The 20,532-nt window shown below is 59.9% G+C and overlaps 1 protein-coding gene across 8 annotated transcripts; it reads left to right on the forward strand.

Moving 5' to 3' along the window:
• Positions 1-1,325: 1,325 nt before the first annotated feature.
• AP5Z1 (adaptor related protein complex 5 subunit zeta 1) lies at positions 1,326-18,410 on the forward strand. Of its 8 annotated transcripts, none has more exons than XR_012432179.1 (17): positions 1,326-1,501; positions 6,642-6,779; positions 7,036-7,222; positions 8,964-9,108; positions 9,335-9,444; positions 9,974-10,142; positions 10,679-10,822; positions 11,174-11,211; positions 11,281-11,443; positions 12,029-12,207; positions 13,379-13,559; positions 13,923-14,063; positions 14,637-14,748; positions 16,220-16,317; positions 17,129-17,261; positions 17,342-17,556; positions 17,786-18,410. XR_012432179.1 is itself a non-coding variant. In XM_074034328.1 (17 exons), exons 4-17 carry the CDS (start codon positions 9,066-9,068, stop codon positions 18,054-18,056), a joined length of 1,959 nt encoding a protein of 652 aa, XP_073890429.1. In that variant the 5' UTR covers positions 1,326-1,501; positions 6,642-6,779; positions 7,036-8,045; positions 8,964-9,065; the 3' UTR covers positions 18,057-18,410. The 8 variants fall into 8 exon arrangements, 7 of the variants coding, with proteins under 7 accessions (XP_073890429.1, XP_005549106.3, XP_073890427.1 ...); XM_074034328.1 differs by having other exon boundaries at positions 7,036-8,045; positions 13,417-13,559; XM_005549049.5 differs by having other exon boundaries at positions 13,417-13,559.
• The last annotated feature ends 2,122 nt before the right edge of the window (positions 18,411-20,532 follow it).

A 20,532-nucleotide genomic window follows, 5' to 3' on the forward strand; every position in this document is an offset into this window, starting at 1 on the left:
AGCTCCTGCAGGAAGCCCTCCCTCCCTCCTCCTTCCTTCCATCCAGGTGTCTTCTCGGGGCTTATCCCTTCAAGGTCTAACCTTGACGCACCCTATCTACGGAACACTGATTCCCACCCCCTACCCTATTCCCCAGAACCTTCAGCATTACCTAGCACAAATAGGACTCAATCATCGCTTGTCCACTGAATGACTGACTTGGCACAAATTTCCTCGTCCTTTTCTGCCCCAGACAGACACCCCACAAACATGAAGTTATCCTTGATTTTTTCCATTTTCTTCCTCCTTCCTGCAAATTCCTCAATCACAGGTCTTACAAATCCTACCTCTAAATGGTTACTGAATCTGCCTACTTTCGGGGCAACCTCCCTTCCCTGGACCACAACTGCACCAGCCTCCTTTCTCCCTCCGGAGCTTCCCAATCCATTCTCTCCCCTGTGGCCAGAGGTCAGTTCCCCCCTGGGGTGCATTTAAGCCACAGGGAGCCGATCACTGTCCTAGGCCCGCCCCTCCCCACCCCTTGGTCTGGACACCCTCTGGGCTTATCTTAGGCCACAGTCCCCGAAGCCTTCCTCCTCCGGTTGGACCCCCGCCCAGGTCAGGCTGTGACAGCGTTTATCATGACGCTGGCGTGTTGCCCTGTGTCCCCCTGCCGTCTGCAGGGTGGCAAACATCGCCAGGGCCCGGCACATCCTGGGCATCCAACACGTCTGTTAGAATGAACAGAAACTTCCCCTCTCTGAGCCTGTGGCCTCATCTGTAAAATAAAGTTCGCGAGATCCCATGAATATCGTGGGGATTGAATAAGGGATTTTTTGTTTTGTTTTGTTTTAAGCAGCAGGAAGAGCGGCGGGATGGGTGCTCAATAAATAGCTCAAAAAATCCCCAAAACTGCCCAGAGCCGCGGCTATTCCTTGCAAACTGCCGTTCGCTGCTGGGCTCAGCCCAGAAGTGGCGGAGTTTGTGTCAGATTTTCAGGTCGTACTTAGCATGGGGACTCCCGCACCACAGAGCTGTTTACGAAACAGAAACCAGAACTGGGGCAGTGACACTTCAGGGCCAGCGATACCCTCTCCCAAGGCCCCAGGCGCCCAATATCCGCCGGAATGGTTTCCGGGGTCGAAGGGCGCCGGCGCTGCAGAGTACCGAGTTTCCAGGGTCGCGGAACTCCGCAGCTCCCAGGCGCCGACCCGGACCCCCAGCCAGGGCACCTACGCCCCGCCCCGGGGGCTCCACGTCAAAGCCCATTGGTCGGCAACCTGTCCCTCCTGTCCATGTGATGCGGCACGTGACGCAGCCACGTAAGGCCGCTGCGCTCACGTGATGCGGTCCCGGAAGTTGAGCGGCCTGCGGTGCTGCTGCGCTGCAGCTCGTGGAGTTTCTGCGGTTTGTGCGCGCCTGGTGGCGGTGGTGGCGGTGGTGGCGGCGGCGGCGGCGGCGGCGGCAGCGGCAGCGGCGCGATGTTCTCGGCAGGAGCGGAGAGTTTGCTCCACCAGGCCAGGTGCGGGGCAGCTGCGGCCCCGGTCCTCCTTCCCGCACCTCTCCCTAGGGGCACAGGGGGGCGGGTCTCACAGGGCAGGGGGGCCCGGTCGCCCGCCTTGCAGGAACCCGACTGGACCCGCCCTCGAGACTTGGGGATCGGAGGCAACACGGCGGCCAGGCGTGGGGTGAGGAGGTCGGGGAGGGTCATGGTGGGTCTCCGGAGGAGGTGACACCTGAGCAGAGTCTTGGTGAGCGAAACCAAGTAGGGTGGAACCCGGTCGACAGTTTAGTCAAAGGCTTGGCGGTGAGAACTCCGCGTCTGGCAGGAAATCGAGCATCCAGGAGCTTTCGTTGCCTCACAGTCAAGAACACAAAGTCACAGACAGCCCGGAGGGCTGCTTAGGAGTAAGGCTGTGTGCCAGGCTGGCAGCTGGAGGCCATCTGAGGGCTTTGGGGAACCGTGGGAGGGTTTTGTGACTTAGAAAGATCGCTCTTGGCCGGGCGTGGTGGCTCAAGCCTGTAATCCCAGCACTTTGGGAGGCCGAGACGGGCGGATCACGAGGTCAGGAGATCGAGACCATCCTGGCTAACACGGTGAAACCCCGTCTCTACTAAAAAATACAAAAAGCTAGCTGGGCGAGGTGGTGGGCGCCTGTAGTCCCAGCTATTCGGGAGGCTGAGGCAGGAGAATGGCGTAAACCTGGGAGGCGGAGCTTGCAGTGAGCTGAGATCCGGCCACTGCACTCCAGCCCGGGCGACAGAGCAAGACTTCGTCTCAAAAAAAAAAAAAAGAAAGATCGCTCTTGGCACGGATGTATTTGCTAGGCTGAGAAATCACCCACCAGCCTGCTTCCAGGCTGGTTCCAGCCTGTCTCTGGGCTCCCACTAACGAGTGGGTAGCCCCTTCCTCACCAGCTAGCCAGTCATGGGGGGAAACAGTGTAGGCGAGGACTGAAAAGACTCACGGTCCACCAAACAGGCAAAGACTTCATACTGCATGTTTAAAAGAAGAAAATGCTGACCGGGCGCGGTGGCTCACGCATGTAATCCCAGCGCTTTGGGAGGCCGACGCGGGCGGATCACCTGAGGTGGGCGGATCACCTGAGGTGAGGAGTTGGAGACCAGCCTGCCTAGCATGAGGAAATCACGTCTCTAGTAAAAATACAAAATTAGCCGGGCGTGGAGGTGGGCGCCTGTAATCCCAGCTACTCGGTAGGCTGAGGCAGGAGAATTGCTTGAACCCGGGAGGCGGAGGTTACAGTGAGCTGAGATCCTTCCACTGCACTCCAGCCTAGGGAACAGAGGGAAACTCCGTCTCAATTAAAAAAAAAAAAAAAAAAAAAAAATACAGTCAGAACTACAGCCCCTTGGTAAACGTAAATAAACTTGGTGAGGCTGAGGCAGGAGAATTGCATGAACCCAGGAGGCGGAGGCTGCAGTGAGCCAAGATCGTGCCACTGCACTCCAGCGTGGGTGATAGAGCAAGACTCTATGTTAAAACAAACAAGCAAACCTGGCTTCAGAGCTAGACCAATTGGTGGGAAAGATTCGGGTGGTTGAGAGTGAGTGAGGTCTTGAAGACAGGACAAAAATCTCTGATCCAAATAATCCTTAAAATTCCACTCATTAGGAAGGGGACTGGTGAATATGCAGCACCATCTCCCAACAGCTCAACATAGGCAACCTTCCCTTCAATCCTGGACAGATATGCCATTCATGTGAATGTAGGGACTGTATGAAAATGAAAAATACTCGCATCTCAGCATGCAACATGTTCATCCTAAGGTCCTTGCCAAGAGACAAGGAAAAATACTCACTGAGAACTTCATTCCCAGTCACATTCTGCTCCAGGTCATAAACTTGTGACATGAAAGACAAAATGAATAGCCCTCACTCCCTCACTAGATATTTATTTTTATTTATTTATTTTGAGACAGTCTCCCTCTGTGGCATAGGCTGGAGTTCAGTGGCGCAATCTCAGCTCACTGCAACCTCCGCCTCCCGGGTTCAAGCAATTCTCCTGCCTCAGCCTCCCAAGTAGCTGGGATTACAGGTACCCGCCACCACTCCTGGCTGATTTTTTGTAACTTCACTAGAGATGGGGTTTTGCCACGTTGTCCAGGCTGGTCTCAAATTCCTGAACTTGGCCTCTCAAAGTGCTGGGATTACAGGCATGAGCCACCACACCCGGTCGAGCCACCACTATTTAAATACCTGTTCCTCTGCCTCCCTGGCTCGGTAGGTAGGCGTTTTTGAGGATAGAGTGTGGTTGAATTTTCCTACGTAACATACATGAGTTCTGCAGTTGCCCTCTGTTAGGGTTTCAAGAAGGCTAGTAATCTATCAGGGCTTACCAGTTTTCACAATATACTTAAGCCTGTGATTTCTGGTGATATTTTAAAATAAATGACTATAGTTTGAGGGTTAAGGTTTGGAGCAGACCAGGCATAGTGACTGGCCCACACCTGTAATCCGAACACTTTGGGAGGCCGAGTTAGGAGGATCGCTTGAGGCCAGGACTTTGAGACCAGCCTGGACAACATAGTGAGACCTGTCTCTACAAAACAGAATTTTTAAAAACTTAGCCAGGTGTGATGGCATGCACCTGTAGTCACAGCTACTCAGGAGGCTGAGACAGGAGAATCACTTGAGCCAAGGAGGTTGAGGCTGCAGTGAGCTATGATCGTGCCACTGCACTCCAGCTCGGGTGACAGAGGGAGAACCTGTCTCCAAGGAAAGCCAAAAAGATTTGGAGTGAACTTGAGTTTCTCTGTAAATGTGTCAGAGATACGGAAAGCAAGCGTAGAAAAAGTGATCGAAGATGGCTCTGTAAGGTGAAGGATAAATGGAGAAAGTGGGAAGCGAGTGAAGGATGGGGGCATGGAGGGGTACCCATCAGGTCAGGGGTTTCCAGGAGGAAGAGCTGCAGACTGGAAGCTCAGGAGCTAGTGGGGCGTGTTTCAGGCAGAGGGTCCATGTGAAGGGGGAGAAGCAAGAAAAACAGGACGTGGAGGCTGGAGAAGGAAGGCGGGGCCGGGGTCTTGTAGGCAGCCTTAGGGTCTGTAGGAGTTTGGATTTGAAAGCAGTGGGGAGTGATTGAAGGGTTTGGGTGGGTTGGCTTTTAGAGAGAAGCTTGGGATTTGGAGAATATGCTGAGGGGAATTAAATCGGGGTGAGGGGTTCCACCTTTCTGGGAAAGATTCTCCATTTTGTGTGTGTGTGTGTATACATATATATATGTATACGTACATATGTATACGTACATATGTATGCATATGTATGTATGTGTACATATATATACATATATATTTATAGAGATAGAGTCTTACTCTGCCACCCAGGCTGGAGTGCAGTGGCGCAATCTCAGCTCACTGCAGCCTAATCTTCTAGCTCAAGCAGTTCTCCCACCTCAGCCTTTCAAGTAGCTGGGACTACACCATGCCCAGTGAATTTTTTTTTATTCCTTTTTTTGTTTGTTTTTGAGACAGAGTTTCGCTCTTGTTGCCCAAGCTGGGGTGCAATGGCGTGATCTCAGCTCACTACAACCTCCCGGGTTCAAGCGATTCTTCTGCCTCCGCCTCCCGAGTAGCTGGGATTACAGGTGCCCGCCACCACACCTGGCTGTTTTTTTGTATTTTTAGTAGAAACAGGATTTCTCCATGTTGCCCAGACTGGTCTCAAACTCCTGACCTCAGGTGATCCGCCCGCCTCATCCTCCCAAAGTGCTGGAGTTACAGGTGTGAGCCACCGTGTCTGGCCGAATTTTTTTAATTCTTCTGTAGAGATGGGGTATCACTGTTTTGCCATGGATGGTCTCAGACTTCTGGGCCCAAGTGAGCCTCCCACCTCAGCATCCCAAAGTGCTGGGATTATAGGTGGCCTGGGGAGGGCACAGCCACGTAGGGGGCCCTTCTCAGGGAGTCCCCAGAGTCCCCTGGCACGGCAGCCCCTTTGCACATTATCGGTTCTTTCTTTTAAACTGGGATAGAAACCTAAAAACAGGCTTTCATTTGGGACTGTATTCAGTATCTTACCTGTGGCTTACTAGAGAGATTTTTAAATTAAGCCAATTAGTTATTCGAGTAAAAAATTATAATGGGCTTACCTTACAATATATCATAACATTTGTTCTTTAATATATAAGATTTTATTCTCAGGCCAAGTGTAGTGGCTCACGCCTGTAATCCCAGCACTTTGGGAGGCCGAGGTGGGCGGATCATGAGGTCAAGAGTTTGCGACCAGCCTGGCCAACATGGTGAAACCCTGTCTCTACTAAAAATGCAAAAATTAGCTGGGCATAGGCCGGGTGTGGTGGCTCACGCCTGTAATCCCAGCACTTTGGAAGGCCGAGGCGGGCGGATCACGAGGTCGAGATCCAGACCATTCTGGCTAACATGGTGAAACTCTGTCTTTTCTAAAAATGCAAAAAATTAGCCAGGCGTTGTGGCCAGCACTTGTAGTCCCAGCTACTCTGGAGGCTGAGGCAGGAGAATGGCGTGAACCCAGGAGGCGGAGCTTGCAGTGAGCCGAGATCGCGCCACTGCACTCCAGCCTGGGCAACAGAGCGAGACTCCATCTGAAAAAAAAAAAAATTAGCCAGGCGTGGTGGTGGGCACCTGTAATCCCAGCTACTCGGGAGGCTGAGGCAGGAGAATCGCTTGAACCCCAGAGGCAGAGGTTGCAGTGAGCCGAGATCGTGGCACTATACTCCAGCCTGGGTGACAGAGCCAGACTCCATCTCGGGGAAAGAAAAAAAAATATATATATATTCTTGTTCCCATAAGCGGAAGGCTTATTGAAGACTTCTTTTGTAAAGCACCTTATTCTGGAGTAAATTTCCTACTCTTGCATGAGGCCCCTAAAAAGAATCGGTTTTAGTCCTTCTGCCCCTGGAATAGCAAAATCTAAGTGCGTGGGCCTCCGTGAGTGAGTTTCGTCATAGTGCGCTGCAGCGACGGCTCGCGAAATCCCGGGGTGAGAGGAACCAGCTCGGGGAATCAGCGAATTTATCTGGACAGCCGTGAGCGGTGCAGCTGTGTTCCTCCCACACACTCGGCTTCTCTTTTCTGAAGAGGGATTTTCCCTGCTCCAGGAGTTATCCTTTTTTTGGTTCTGAGCAGTGAGTGCTTCTGGGTCCTGAAGTCCTCTTCTTTGTTTAGGGAGATCCAGGACGAGGAGCTGAAGAAGTTCTGTTCCCGGATCAGTAAACTGCTGCAGGCGGAGGACTTGGGGCCGGACACCCTTGACTCCCTGCAGAGGCTCTTCCTCATCATCTCAGCCACGAAGTACAACCGAAGGTGAGTGCGGCCACGGCTCAGGTCGGCTCCTCACGCAGCGGCCCCAGGAGAACCTGGCCCGCACCCGGCAGGTCGCTGCAGATGATCCTTGGGGGGTTGAGTCATTTGCCCACTTAAACCAGCGCTGAAGGTCCGTCCTCACGTAAAACGCTTTGTCCACCGGCCCAGGGGTGCCTGGCCAGGTGCTCTGGGGTGCGGGGTGCTCCTGCCACGGGTGTGACGTGTCGCTGCCCCCCACGGGCATCTCACCTTCCAGGCTGGAGAAGACATGTGTAGAACTGCTGCAGGCCACTCTTGGCCTGGCCACGTGTCCCGAGCAGCTCCAGGTGCTTTGCGCCGCCATCCTGCGAGAGATGTCCCCCTCCGACAGCCTCAGCCTGGTCTGGGACCACACCCAGAACAGCCGGCAGCTGAACCTGGTGGCCTCCGTGCTCTTGGCCCAGGTAGTGCAGCAGTCACCACCCCAGTTGGCCGTCCTGCCCCAGGGGTCCCGGGGCCTCGGGTGCAGCCAGCAGGCCGGCCTATGTCCCCTCACGGGCACCAACATGCTACGTGGGCCTGCTGGGCTTGCGTACCCATTCCAGTCAACAGGGCATGCTCCAGCCTCAAGTGTGCCAGGCACTCAGCACCGACATGCGTCTAGAAGAAGCAGACACCTGCCGGCTCCGGCGCCCCTGCTTCCTGTCTCCCCTGTTCCGTGGGAAGCAGCCATCCGGTGCTCTCTTGAAGACTCCGTGAGGGTACAGAGCCTGGGCTGCTCTGGTGACATTCCTAGACACGTGTAAGGGTGGCACTGGTGATGCTGATAGAGCAGCAGGCTTCAGCTCCCCGGGCCCCATTCCAGGAGTTTTCAGACCACAGGATTTGTTGGTGTAAGCGGAGCTCAGTAGAGGTGGTGGAGTTCAGTTTCTCAGACACAGCCTTGAGAGAGTGAGTCAGGGGAGGCTGGGCCTCCAGACCTTCTTTTTGGAGTTTTGTTTTGTTTTTTAGAAACAGGGTCTCCCTCTGCTGCCCATTCTAGAGTGCCATGGCGTGATCAAAGCTCACTGCAGCCTCGACCTCCCTGGCTCAAGCAATTCTCCCGCCTCAGCCTCCTGAGTGGCTGGGATTACAGGCATGCATCACCACACCCACTAATGTTTGTATTTTTTGTAGGGTCTCATGGTCTCACTGTGTTGCCCAGGCTGGTCTCGAACTTCTGGGTAGCAGCCCTCCCTCCTCGGCCGGGAGTTTTTGCCAAGTCCATGTCCTCCCTCCCTCTGTGTGGTGAGCAGGCCTGGATGCTCGGCGTGGGGATCCAGGGGTTCACAGGCTGTCTGTGGGCATGGGTTGCCAGGGGTGCAGAGTCTGCTGGAAGGTTGCGGTGGAGCCGGGGTTTTCCCTCCGTTCCCAGCCTGCAGCGTCATGAGCCGCCTCCCGTGCTGGGGTGCAGCCTGCAGTTGCTTTAGTTCTGTGTGGGCGAGAGCTTGTGGGCCCCAGCGTACCCAGGGCGTCCTGGTTGGTGCCCAGCCCCCTCACCTCACAGAGCCGCTGCAGGCCACCTCCAGGCCTCCGAGATGACCCCGGTAATGCCGTGGTGGCTCTTCGCCTTTGGGACAAGATGACTCTGGCTCTTGTTCATTTCACCAGCCCTTTTCCTCATGCAACTCTCACTTTTTTTTAGTGGAAGATGATCTTGCAAAACTGCTGCCAGGCACCAGCGGTGCACCCCCCGCCAGGCACATGGCCTCCCAGCCACCAGGCGCCCTCCTCCCTCCCCTGATGGCCCTGCCCCTGTGCTGGCTGTCTCTGGTGCTGCTCAGATGTTTCAGCATCTGGGTGTGTGGAGTGAGGCGGGCGGTTTAAAGACTGGGACTCCACACTGGAGGCCCCGCAGGACGGGGTGTCCTGTGGCTGTGACCAGGCCCATGGTGGCCACCATTGTGTTTTTAGCATTGAATCAGCCATGCCCCTACCCAGGCCCCCTCCAGCCTCAACGATGCAGCTCCCAGAGAAAGAGGCTGGAGGTGGAGCAGGCACCTTGCGGCCCTGGGTGGGCCTGGGCGTGACATCCTCCCTGCCACCTGCTGGACCGGGGTATCGGGGACCGATGCTTCTCAGGAGTGTCACACAGACTTCCGAAATTGGGGGAGCTGGTCTCCGGCACAGGCCAGTACCCCAGCGCTTGCCCTGTCTGATTTGAAGGGTGATAGAAATGAGGAGGTCAGTGCTGTGGGCCAGGGCGTGCTGCGAGCACTGGAGAGCCGGCAGCCTGAGGGGCCCAGCCTCAGATACCTCCTCCCCATCATGGCCAAGGTCGTGGTCCTCAGCCCGGGCACCCTCCAGGAGGGTACGTGGGGCCCCTCCCAAGAGGCTCTTCGGGGTCTGCCTTCCCCGGTCTTTCCTTGAGGGCCCGTGGTGGGTTGGGAGTGGGGAGCGAGTTGGGGGCATGGGGAGGCCCAATGACCTGGGACGTTGTAGGATTCTGTTTTCTGAGAAAAATCGGCCAGCATCCCAATGGCCCGGGCATCCATAGGATTTAACCTCACCTCCCCATGCCACTCTACCCACTGCAGACCAGGCCACCCTGCTCAGCAAGCGGCTGGTCGACTGGCTGCGCTACGCTAGCCTCCAGCAAGGGCTCCCGCACTCCAGCAGCTTCTTCTCCACACCCAGGGCCCGGCAGGTGAGCGCGTGAGGCCGGGACTGTTCCGGAACCATGGGGAACAGAGTCACAGACAACCCCTTCCCGGGAGCTCCTGTGCCCACTGTGGCCAGCCCTGCCTAACAGGTCCCCGTCGGCGCCTGTGCCCGCTCTGGCCAGCCCTGCCTAACAGGTCCCCGTTGGCGCCTGTGCCCGCTCTGGCCAGCCCTGCCTAACAGGTCCCCGTCGGCGCCTGCTGTCATTCCATAGGGTCCAGGACAAGCCTGCCTCTGCTGCAGGAGGCACTTGGGTCAGGCGGGGCCGCAGCCACTGACCCGCATGGCTCCAGGAGTCTGCGCGTGGGTTCACTCCCCGGGCCGGCGGAGAGGATGTGCGATGTGCGTCTGCCTGGGGTCAAGTGGGGATGGTGTTTTTACATCACACAGGGCGGGCCGCTGCCTGGGCTCACATGCAGGCAGCTTCCCCTCCACATCCTGAGGAGCTCGTACTAAAGGCTGGCATTTTTCCCAGCCTCGGCCCCTCCACCCACTCCCACCTGTCCTTCCCGCAGCCGGGCCCCATCACCGAGATGGACGGGGCGGTGGCCACAGACTTCTTCACGGTGCTCTCCACCGGCCACCGCTTCACGGAGGACCAGTGGCTGAACGTGCAGGCCTTCTCCATGCTGCGGGCATGGCTGCTGCACAGTGGCCCCGAGGGCCTGGGCACCCTGGACACAGGTGTGCTGGGGGTGGGCCGACGTCAGACAGCGGTGGGAGGCAGGCGCACTGTGGGTTGGGCGCGACGGGGACACAGGTGGAGGTGGGAGGGACACAGGTGTGCCCAGGACACAGCAGAGGTCAGGACTGGGCAGTGCAGCCTGCTGACCTGGAGCTAACCCGAGAACACTCCCAGGCCAGCATCGTTGGGGCCCAGGGTCAGCACTGGGGATCCTCTGGACACCTCATGACCCTCACGCGATGTGCAGAAGTCAGAGCCGCCGTTTAAGGCCGGCTCCCTTAAGGTTGCTGGGGTGATGCCGGTGAGCTCCTCCCAGCTGCTCTGTGGACTTGTTGGGGAAGAAGCCTCAGCTACCCTGAAGGGCGGCTGTGATGGGGAAGCTGCTGGGTGGGTGGACGTCCCAAGACAGTGACGCCTCACGTCCCCTGGGAGGGGCTGTGGCCTGTGCTCTCCTCCTGCTCTTCCAAGCAGGGCAGCGGGCATGTCCCAGCCCGGGAGCCACACATCGGCCTGCTGAGGTTCCCTCCTCCCGCAGATGACAGGTCAGAGCAGGAGGGCTCCACGCTGTCGGTGATCTCCGCCACCTCCTCCTCTGCCGGCCGCCTGCTGCCGCCCCGGGAGCGGCTTCGGGAGGTGGCCTTCGAGTACTGCCAGCGCCTCATTGAGCAGAGTAACCGACGTGAGTCCCCGGCCCAGGGCACTGGCCTCCACCTGCTCTGCAAGGCGACCTGAGGCTGCACATCTTCCCTGAGCTGCTGCTCCACAGAGCGGGATCCTGGGTGGCCGGTTTGGAGCAGGCCTGTTTTGACTTCTGGGGTCAGCCCTGAGTGTTCTTCGGGCTCCACCCCAGCCCCCAGCCTGGCCCTGTCCCGCCTGGGCCCCTCAGCCTCAGTCCCACTCAAGTCCTCCTGGGGGCCTGTCCCACTGCTCTGCTCCTGGTCCTGCCTGGAGCTTCCAGGACACAAGCTGCCCCTCACTGGGCTGCTCCCAGGCTGAGACAGAGCCGGCTGACTTCTTCCCCTCCTTCCAGGGGCCCTGAGGAAGGGGGACTCCGACCTGCAGAAAGCTGTAAGTGGCTGGGGATGGGGGGATGGGAGGCAGTGACTCGGCCCTTCTGATGTGGCGTGTGTCCCACAGTGCCTGGTGGAGGCTGTGCTGGTGCTGGATGTGCTGTGCCGGCAGGACCCGTCCTTCCTGTACCGAAGCCTCTCCTGCCTGAAGGCCCTGCACGGGCGGGTGCGCGGGGACCCGGCCTCTGTGCGGGTGCTGCTGCCCCTCGCCCGCTTCTTCCTGAGCCACGGTGAGCCCGGGGCGGGGTGGCGCTGACTCTCGGGGCTCTGCTCCTGCCTTTAGTTTTAGGATGGAATTTCTTCTTCCCTTTTTTTTTTTTTTTTTTTTTTATTGTGATTGAATAGAGACAGGGGTCTTGCTATGTTGCCCAGGCTGGTCTCCTGGCCTCAAGCGATCCTCCTGCCTTGGCCTCCCAAAGTGCTGGGATTACGGGCATGAGCCACCGTGCCCAGCTCATATTTATTTTTTATGGATCACTGTGCTAGATGTTGGTAATTTTTAAACTTTTAAAATAGGGAAATAAACAAACTCTCTCTGCTGAGTCCCTAGCCTGGGAAACCCGAAAGTCTAGGAACCAGCACCTTCCAAAGAATGTGCCATAGTCTGTGTGACTCATGAGCTGACCGTGTTCCTGGGTGAGGGAGACTGAGTGCCGCTTCCCAAGCGTCCCGGTGTAGGATGCCTCGGAGCCCTTGGTGTCCTGGAGAGCAGGCCCAAGACTCAGGGGCCCTAACCAGCCATAGAGAAGCACGGCCAGAATGAGGTCAAGCGTGTGTCCAGCAGACGTGCACCCTGACGGGCCCTGGTCTTGCAGGGGAGGCAGCTGCAGTGGACTCGGAAGCCGTCTACCAGCACCTGTTCACCAGGATCCCGTTGGAGCAGTTCCACAGCCCCATGCTGGCCTTTGAGTTCATCCAGTTCTGCAGGGACAACCTCCACCTGTTCGGCGGGCACCTCGGCACCCTCAGATTGAGCTTCCCCAACCTCTTCAAGGTACATTTGGGCGTCCCTGGGTGCCAGGGTAGGGGCGCAAGTGCCTGGGACTCCTCCCCTCTTTCCAGCGGGGTTCAGGGTGAGTCCTGGCTGAGCATAGAGCCCTGTGAGTCCCAGGCCTGGAATGCAGGGTGCAGGGTGAGGTGGGGGTCCGGGGTGCAGCATCATGTGAACAATGGTGCCGTCCAAGAACTCCCTTGTGGTTGTTTTGGGGAGGGGGGTAGTGCCACAAGATGGTGAGTTTGTTCTCACAGCACTGGGGCAGGGCTGCTGGCTAGTTGGATCCCTCCCCCAGGAGCCCTGCCTGGTGCTTTGGGCCCTTGGGCCCTTGGGTGCCATTTGCCTTTTTTTTTTTCTTTTTTTTTTGAGATGGGGTCTTGCTCCTGTCACCCAGGCTGGAGTGCAGTGGCTCAATCTCAGCTCACTGCAACCCCAGCCTCCTGGGTTCAAGCAATTCTCCTGCCTCAGTCTCCTGAGTAGTTGAGATTACAGGCATCCACCAACATGTCCAGCTACTTTTTGGTATTTTAGTAGAGATGGGGTTTTGCCATGTTGGCCAGGCTGGTCTCGAACTCCTGACCTCAGATGATCCTCCCGCCTTGGCATCCCAAAGTGCTAGGATTACAGGCATGAGCCACCACACCCAGCCTGGTGCCATTTGCTTTTGAAATGTCTTTTGCAGCCTCACCTCGCTGTAAGGTCTTTTCAGCCCAGGTGGGGAATCCTTTTTCTAGAGAAAAACCAGGACAGTGGGAAATGATTGACCTGTTGGTACGAAAGTAGATACAGGCCGGGGGCGGTGGCTCACGCCTGTGATCCCAGCACCTTGGGAGGCCAAGGCAGGAGGATCTTGAGGCCAGGAGTTCAAGACCAGCCTGGGCAACACAGGGAGACCTCTTCTCTACAAAAAATAAACAGCCACACATGGTGGTGTGTGCCTGTAGTCCCAGCTGCTCAGGAGGCTGAGGTGGGAGGATCACTTGAGCCTGGAGGTTGAGGCTGCAGTGAGCTATGATTGCACCACTGCACTCCAGCCTGGGCGACAGAGCAAGACCCTGTCTCAAAAAATCAAAAGCAGGAGGAGGCAAATGTAGAAGCCCTCCTGGGGACTGCAGGTCTGGGACAGCAGTGGGGCCCTGGCCAGCTGCTCCCTCTGCCGCCCGCTCCACAGCTCCGAGCCCTGTCCAAACCCCTGCGCTGTGCCCGCAGTTCCTGGCCTGGAACAGCCCACCCCTCACCTCCGAGTTTGTGGCGCTCCTCCCGGCCCTGGTGGACGCCGGCACGGCCCTGGAGATGCTGCACGCGCTGCTGGACCTGCCCTGCTTGACGGCGGTGCTGGACCTGCAGCTCAGGTGGGCCCCTCACCCTCCGCCAGTGCTGCCTCTCCAGACAGCTGGTTCCACACACGGGGCCCCCTCCTCACTCCTCCTGACCCTACACCGGGGACCCTCCTCCCTCCTCACCAACACCTGACCAGTCCTCCCCTGCAAAGCCACCTCCAGGACAGGGCGTGTCTGTCACCCTTGGCAGCCCCTGCGCCCCGGAGTTCCTCACCTGTCTTCACACACAGGCCTGAAGCCTCCCGTGTCCCCAAGCCCTTCCCAGCACCCGAGGCGCTCTGATGTTAGGGACACCTGCCATGTGTCTCCTTGATGGGGGTGCCCTGGAGGGCAGGGGCCGCATTCTAGCCTGGCCTTGGGCATCTGTCCACGCAGGTCATTGCCGGCTCCATCCGAGAGGCCACTCTGGGACACCTCTCTCAGGGCCCCCAGCTGCCTGGAAGCCTTCCGGGACCCGAAGTTCCAGGGCCTTTTCCAATACCTGCTGCGCCCCAAGGCCAGCGGCGCCACCGAGAGGTAGGGGGCCCTTGGGCCAGGGGACCACCAGGGGCTCAGAGAGCCAGGCTACAGCCATTGGGGTGGGGCTCGCTGCTGGGCCCTGGGCTGAGGCCAGGGTGCTTTGTGCCCAGACAAGGCTGCGTCCCTGACCTGGGGAGCAACTGTCATCGCCACTGCAGAGGCCTTGCTTGTGCAACACAGGTCTGCCGGGTGCGGGGCCTGCTCTCAGCTCTCTGCTGCCCACATCAACCCTTACAAGCCTGCGGGTCGGCCCTGTGGGTGCTCCATTTTGCAGATGGAGAAACTGAGCCTGAGCCCAGAAAGCAGGAGGCCTGGGACCAGCCCACAGGCCTCTTGCCCTCGGCGCACATCAGCCTTTGCCCCGATGGCTCTACTGTCCCGGGTGTGCTGACACCAGGGTTCTCCCCAAACCCAGGGGAGCAGGAGGTCCTGAGAGGCGACGAGCGAGGATGGGAGTGGGCTCAGCTGTGCAAGAGGGAGCAGTGGCAACGTGGCCCTGGCGCCTGGCCCTTGCCTGTGGTCACCAGGTAGGGGAGCGGGCGGCTCTTACGGCTACGCCTGTGTTCTCAGGTTGGTGCCGCTCTACCAGCTGCTGCAGCCCATGGCCGGCTGCGCCCGTGTGGCCCAGTGTGCCGAGGCCGTGCCCACGCTGCTGCAGGCGTTCTTCTCAGCGGTGACCCAGGTGAGCTCGCCATCTGGGGCCCCCCATTCCCATGGGCCTCACAACCGAGGGGCAGGCCAGAGCCAGCACCGTGGGGTCCTCCTGAGCTCTGCAGAAGGCTCATCCCACCACACCTGCCATCCACAGCCACTCTGAGGGTCAGGGAGGCACAGGGACATGGCTGCACGGGCCACAGTCCCAGCAGGCCCCGGCCCCCGTCCCATCCCCTTCATCCCCACAGGCCCCGTCCCCCGTCCCCCGTCCCATCCCCTTCATCCCGGCAGGCCCCGTCCCCTGTCCCATCCCCTTCATCCCCACAGGCCCCGTCCCCCGCCCCCCGTCCCATCCCCTTCATCCTGGCAGGCCCCGTCCCCTGTCCCATCCCCTTCATCCCCACAGGCCCCGTCCCCCGTCCCCCGTCCCCTCCCCTTCATCCCGGCAGGCCCCGTCCACTGTCCCATCTCCTTCATCCCGGCAGGCCCCGTCCCCCGTCCCATCCCCTTCATCCCCAGAGGCCCCATCCCCCGTCCCATCCCCTTCATCCCCAGAGGCCCCGTCCCCTGTCCCATCCCCTTCATCCCGGCAGGCCCAGTCCCCTGTCCCATCCCCTTCATCCCGGCAGGCCCCGTCCCCCGTCCCATTCCCTTCATCCCGGCAGGCCCCGGCCCCCATCCATCCCCTTCATCCCGGCAGGCCCCATCCCCCGTTCCATCCCCTTCATCCCGGCAGGCCCTGGCCCCCATCCCATCCCCTTCATCCCCACAGGCCCCATCCCCCGTCCCATCCTCTTCATCCCCACAGGCCCCATCCCCCGTCCCCCATCCCATCCCCTTCATCCCGGCAGGCCCCGGCCCCCATCCATCCCCTTCATCCCAGCAGGCCCAGCCCCCATCCCATCCCCTTCATCCCGGAAGGCCCCGTCCCCTGTCCCAGCAGGCCCTGTCTCCCATCCCCAGGACAGGGTGAGTGAGTGGCCTGGGCGCTGGTGGCACAGCGGGGGCCGGAGCAGTTTGTCCCCCTGCTGCCCCTGATAATTCAACATCTGCATCTGAGTCCAAAATAAAGGCTCCCACAGGCTGGTACCCCGCCCTCCCCAACCGTTGCTGCTTCCCACCTCGGGGAGCTCTACAAGCCGGACGCCAGTGCAGGAGAGCCTGGGAGGTGGGCAGGCCGGCAGGGCGCTGGGCACAGGGCTGGGTGTCGCCTGGGCGCACCCTTGGCGGAGCAAGACGTGTCCCCAGCCTTGCAGAGCAGAGGAGCCGCGGAACAGAAGCAACGCCTCTGCGGGGGGCACGCAGATCTGCCCGGGGATTCCCTCCCTGTGCCCGGATGCTGCCAGCTGAGTCTCTGTGTCCCTGGGTGTTTGGGAAGGCAGTGGACGAGGAGTCTCCAGTCCCTCAGCTGCCCCCCAACCCTCACCATGGCTTCATCCCCCACCCTAGGGCTTGCAGTGGGGGTGGGGCTGAGCGTATCTCCCACTCCTTATCCCCAGGTGGCTGACGGGGCCCTGATCAACCAGCTGGCGCTGCTGCTCCTGGGCAGGAGCGACTCACTCTATCCGGCCCCGGGGTATGCGGCCCGTGTACATAGGTGGGTCCCTCCCGCGCCACCTCCCCATCCCTGGGCAGGTGCCTCCTGGACCCCTTCCCCTCCCCTTCCCCTTTCCCCTCCCCTTCCCCTCCCCTTCCCCTTTCCCCTCCCCTTCCCCTCCCCTTCCCCTTTCCCCTCCCCTTCCCCTTTCCCCTCCCCTTCCCCTCCCCTTCCCCTTCCCCTTCACCTCCCCTTCCCCTCTCCTTCCCCTTCTCTTTCCCCTCCCCTTCCCTTCCTCTTTCCCTTCCCGTTCCCCTTACCCTTCAGTGGCTTCAGCTCCATTCCTAGGTGGGCCCTCAGCAGCCTCAGACCCTGCCACCCCCACCCACAGCCCCATGTCCAGCCCCGGTGCTTCCTCTCTGCCTCTGAAGAACATTCCCCTGTCCCTCCCTCTGCCGAGCCTGTCATCTTCAGGGTTGGCTCAAGTCCCTCTTCCATACCCTGTCCCCTGGGGTCCTTCTGTCCAAAGGCCTGATGCACGCAGGCCCATCCTGGTTCTACTCTGAGCCCGGGCCTGAGGCCAGCGCCAGTGCCAGCCTTCTCCCCAGTGAGGAGAACAGTTCCTCTAGGGCTGGCAGTCATCTGCGTCCCCCTATCTGAGGGTGCAGCCTGCACCTGCCACTCACACGCTTCTCGGGTCCCTCCAGGCCCTTGGCCTGAAAGGGGTGGCTGGGGTGGGGATGGGGTCAGAGGTCTGTGTGGAGCAGGCGTGGGGACCGGGTGAGAGGGCTGCATGGAGTCTGCATGGGGATGGGGTCAGAGTCTGCACAGAGCAGGCATGGAGCAGGCATGGACCCGGCTCTCTTTGCAGTGTGCTGAGCTCCCAGTTCCTGGCCCTGTGTACGTTGAAGCCCTCCCTGGTGGTGGAGCTGGCAAGAGACCTGCTGGAGTTCCTGGGCAGCGTGAACGGCCTCCGCAGCAGGGCGAGCCTCGTCACCAGTGTGGTAAGGCGGGTGCTGGCCTCCCCTGGCCGCTCCTGACCCAGGAGGCCTGGGTGGGGGCTGACCTCTGTCCCTGGGCCTAGGTGTGGGCCGTCGGCGAGTACCTATCCGTGGCCTACGATCGGAGGTGCACTGTGGAGCAGATCAACAAGTTCTTTGAAGCCCTGGAGGCCCTGCTGTTCGAGGTCACCCAGTGCCGCCCCTCTGCTGCCCTGCCCAGGTGTCCCCCCAAGGTGGTCACCGCGCTGATGACCACCCTGACGAAGCTGGCCTCCCGGAGCCAAGACCTGATCCCCAGGTGCCCGGTCGGGGAGGGAGAGAAGTCTTCGGGCTTTCCTGGGGAAGAGATGTGGCTTCTGAGGTCTTCCCGTCCAGGTGTCTTGAAATGGTGGCAGCAGCGCAGGTCCTGAGTGGGCCCTGCTGAGCGAAAGCCATTGTTGGGCGCTTCAGGGCCTGGTCCCTCCACACAGACCCCTGTCCCTGGGAGGGGAACATCTGCAGCTGACAGTAGGGACCCTCTTCCCCAGGGCCTCTCTGTTGCTGTCAAAGATGAGGACCCTGACTCAGAGTCCAGCCACCGGCTCCATGCACGGCGAGGAGGGTGCGGAAGCCATCTGCACCCGGGCCACGGAGCTGCTGACCCTGCTGAAGATGCCCAGTGTGGCCCAGTTTGTGCTCACACCCAGCACGGAGGTGTGCAGCCCCCGATACCACCGCGATGTCAACACGGCGCTGCCCCTGGCCCTGCGCACGGTCAGCCGGCTGGTGGAGAGGGAGGCCGGCCTCCTGCCGGGATGAAGGGACAGCGGCCAGGGACGCCGGTGCAGATGAAGAGGGCGAGGGAGTTCTGGGAGAGGAGGCAAGGCCCAGGGTGCGCTTGGCACCCTCAGACCCGTGGGGCTGGCCCCTGCTCACCTTCTGGGCTTTGTCTCCGAGCCTTTTTCTCCCGGGCAACGCTGAGCTGAGCTGAACTGGAGCCATGGAGCGGCTCTGATTGGCGGCTGAGGCTCTGATTGGCGGCTGAGGCTCTGATTGGCAGCTGAGGCCCTGTGGCCGGGCTGGGTGGAGGCTGCTTGGGCTGTTACCTAGTCTTTGTTTTTGGACAGTTTAGGGGCAGAAAGAGCTGCAGTAAAAATAAATCTCCTTTAATAAGCGTCTGTGTGAAGAGTGCGCAGTCAGTTCCCTTACCTGCCTTGCACCCTGGGGAGAGGGCCAGGGATTGGAGACCCTGCAGCTGCTGCCAGTCCTGGGGGCTCAGCCGAGTGCGCCGCTGCTGCTGCAGAAACCAGGTCATTTGTGCACATCCCAGAAGGCAGTGACGGGAGTTCCCAGGGGTGGTCACTGCGCTGAGTGGTGCGCTTGGTCAGTGCCCTTTTTGATGCCCTTGAATAGCTTGAAGATGAAGGAAAGGGGCCGGGGAGGGCTGCAGGCGCTGTCGCCTGTGCAGGCTGCAGCCTCTGGCCATTCTGAGGGAAAGTCCCAGGGAGCCACCTGAGTGGAGCTCAGAGCACTGGATTCGCGCGAAGGGGAGGTGCCTGGTTGTGCGGCCCCGGCCCCGCCACCTTCCTGGGCCTTGTGCTCCTACCCGCCGGGCCAAGGAGGCACAGCTGCGTCCCACGTTCCGCCCGGTGCCTGGGACGGGCTCAGCCGCCAGGGGGCGCCGCCGCCCCGCGAGCCTCGCGCCCCGCCCCCAGACTCACTCCCGGTTCTGGCTCCGCCCTCGGTCCCCGCTTTTGCTCTGGCCCCGCCCGCCTCCCTCCAGCCTCGGCCCCGCCCCGGGTCCCCCATCGCTCCGCGGCTAAGAAACCACGCACTGAAGGCGGCTGCGGGGTCCTGCCCCTCGCCTAGCCTCAGGACTACGGGGGGAGGGGGCGAGTGACGCGCAAGGGGCGGAGCAGGGGACACCGTGCGGGCACAGGACCTCCCCAGACGCCCGGGCCGAACCCGCGGGGTCCTCACCGCCAGGTTCCAGCCCAGGAGGCGCTCGCCCGCCCCGCAGCCTGGGCCTGGGGTCGCGTTCCGAGCTCCAGGGCGAGTGGTGTCCCCCGCGGCGGAGCAGGCTGGCCCCAGGACAGCCCAGGGTCGCTGAGCTGGGGTCGCAGGAAAGGCTGGCGCTGGCAGGCGCTTCCTTCGGCAGCGCTGTGTTTGTGTTTCCACGTGGAAACACAGCAGTGCACGTGTAGAACTGTGCACACCAGGGCGTGCGTGCACACGTGCATGCACGTGCGCGGGTCTCAGGATCGCTTCCCCGCGCGGTGCACGACCCAGTCTGCAGCAGGGTGTCTGGGGGAGCTGCTGGGCCCATCCTGAAACTCAGAGAGCGCGGGGCTGCCCCTAGCCTAGCCTCGGAATGAGTCTCCCACTGAGTCCCCAGCTCCCCTCCTGCCCTGGGGCGGGGCTTCCCTGACCGGAAGGCGTCGGGGCTGTCCTGGCTCCCAGCTGCCAGGCATTCATGGGGCCACCGCCCAGGCCAGCTGGTGCTGAGTCCGCAGCCCATGCAACTGCGCCGGGCTTAGGACGGGGAGTGTGGTTTGCGGGGCCGTCCCACTCATCTGAGTGACAAGAAGGAGCTCATGGCCACAGGACTCCGAGGGCACGACCCCAGCCTAGGGAGGAGCGGCCTCCAGGTGGCCTCCAGGAGGCAACTGGGAAAGGGGCAAAGCTTACCAGCTCTCAATTTTTAAAAATAAACTTTGAAATTTTAGAATAGTCTCAGATTTGCAGAAAAGATGAAGCTTAGAAACATTATATGCTAAGTGAAAGAATCCAGACCCAAGGCCACATACTGCATGACTCATGTCAGAGGCGTGGGAACCAGAGCAACTCCATCTTGAATAGGGGTTGGGTAAAACCAGGCTGAGACCTGCGGAGCTGCATTCCCAGGAGGATAGGCGTTCTTAGGGGATGAGACAGGAGGTCAGCGCAAGGTACAGATTCAAGATACAGGTCTCGAAGACGCTCCTGATAAAACAGGATGCTATAGAGAAGCTGCAACCACGGTGATCTCCAGTCATCCTCGCTGCTCATTAGCCGCTAATTATCATGCATTAGCATGCTAAAAGACACTCCCACCAGCGCACTGACAGTTTCTAAATGCCATGGCAACGTCAGGAAGTTATCCTATGTAGTCTAAAAAGGTGAAGGACCCTCAGTTCTGGGAAATCTTCATCCCTTTCCTAGAAAACTCATGAATAATCCACCCCTTGTTCAGCATATAATCAAGAAATAACTATAAGTATACTCAGTCTAGCAGCTCATGCTGCTGCTCTGCCTA

Source organism: Macaca fascicularis, chromosome 3, assembly GCF_037993035.2.
Source record: "Macaca fascicularis isolate 582-1 chromosome 3, T2T-MFA8v1.1".
Lineage (NCBI taxonomy): Eukaryota > Metazoa > Chordata > Mammalia > Primates > Cercopithecidae > Macaca > Macaca fascicularis.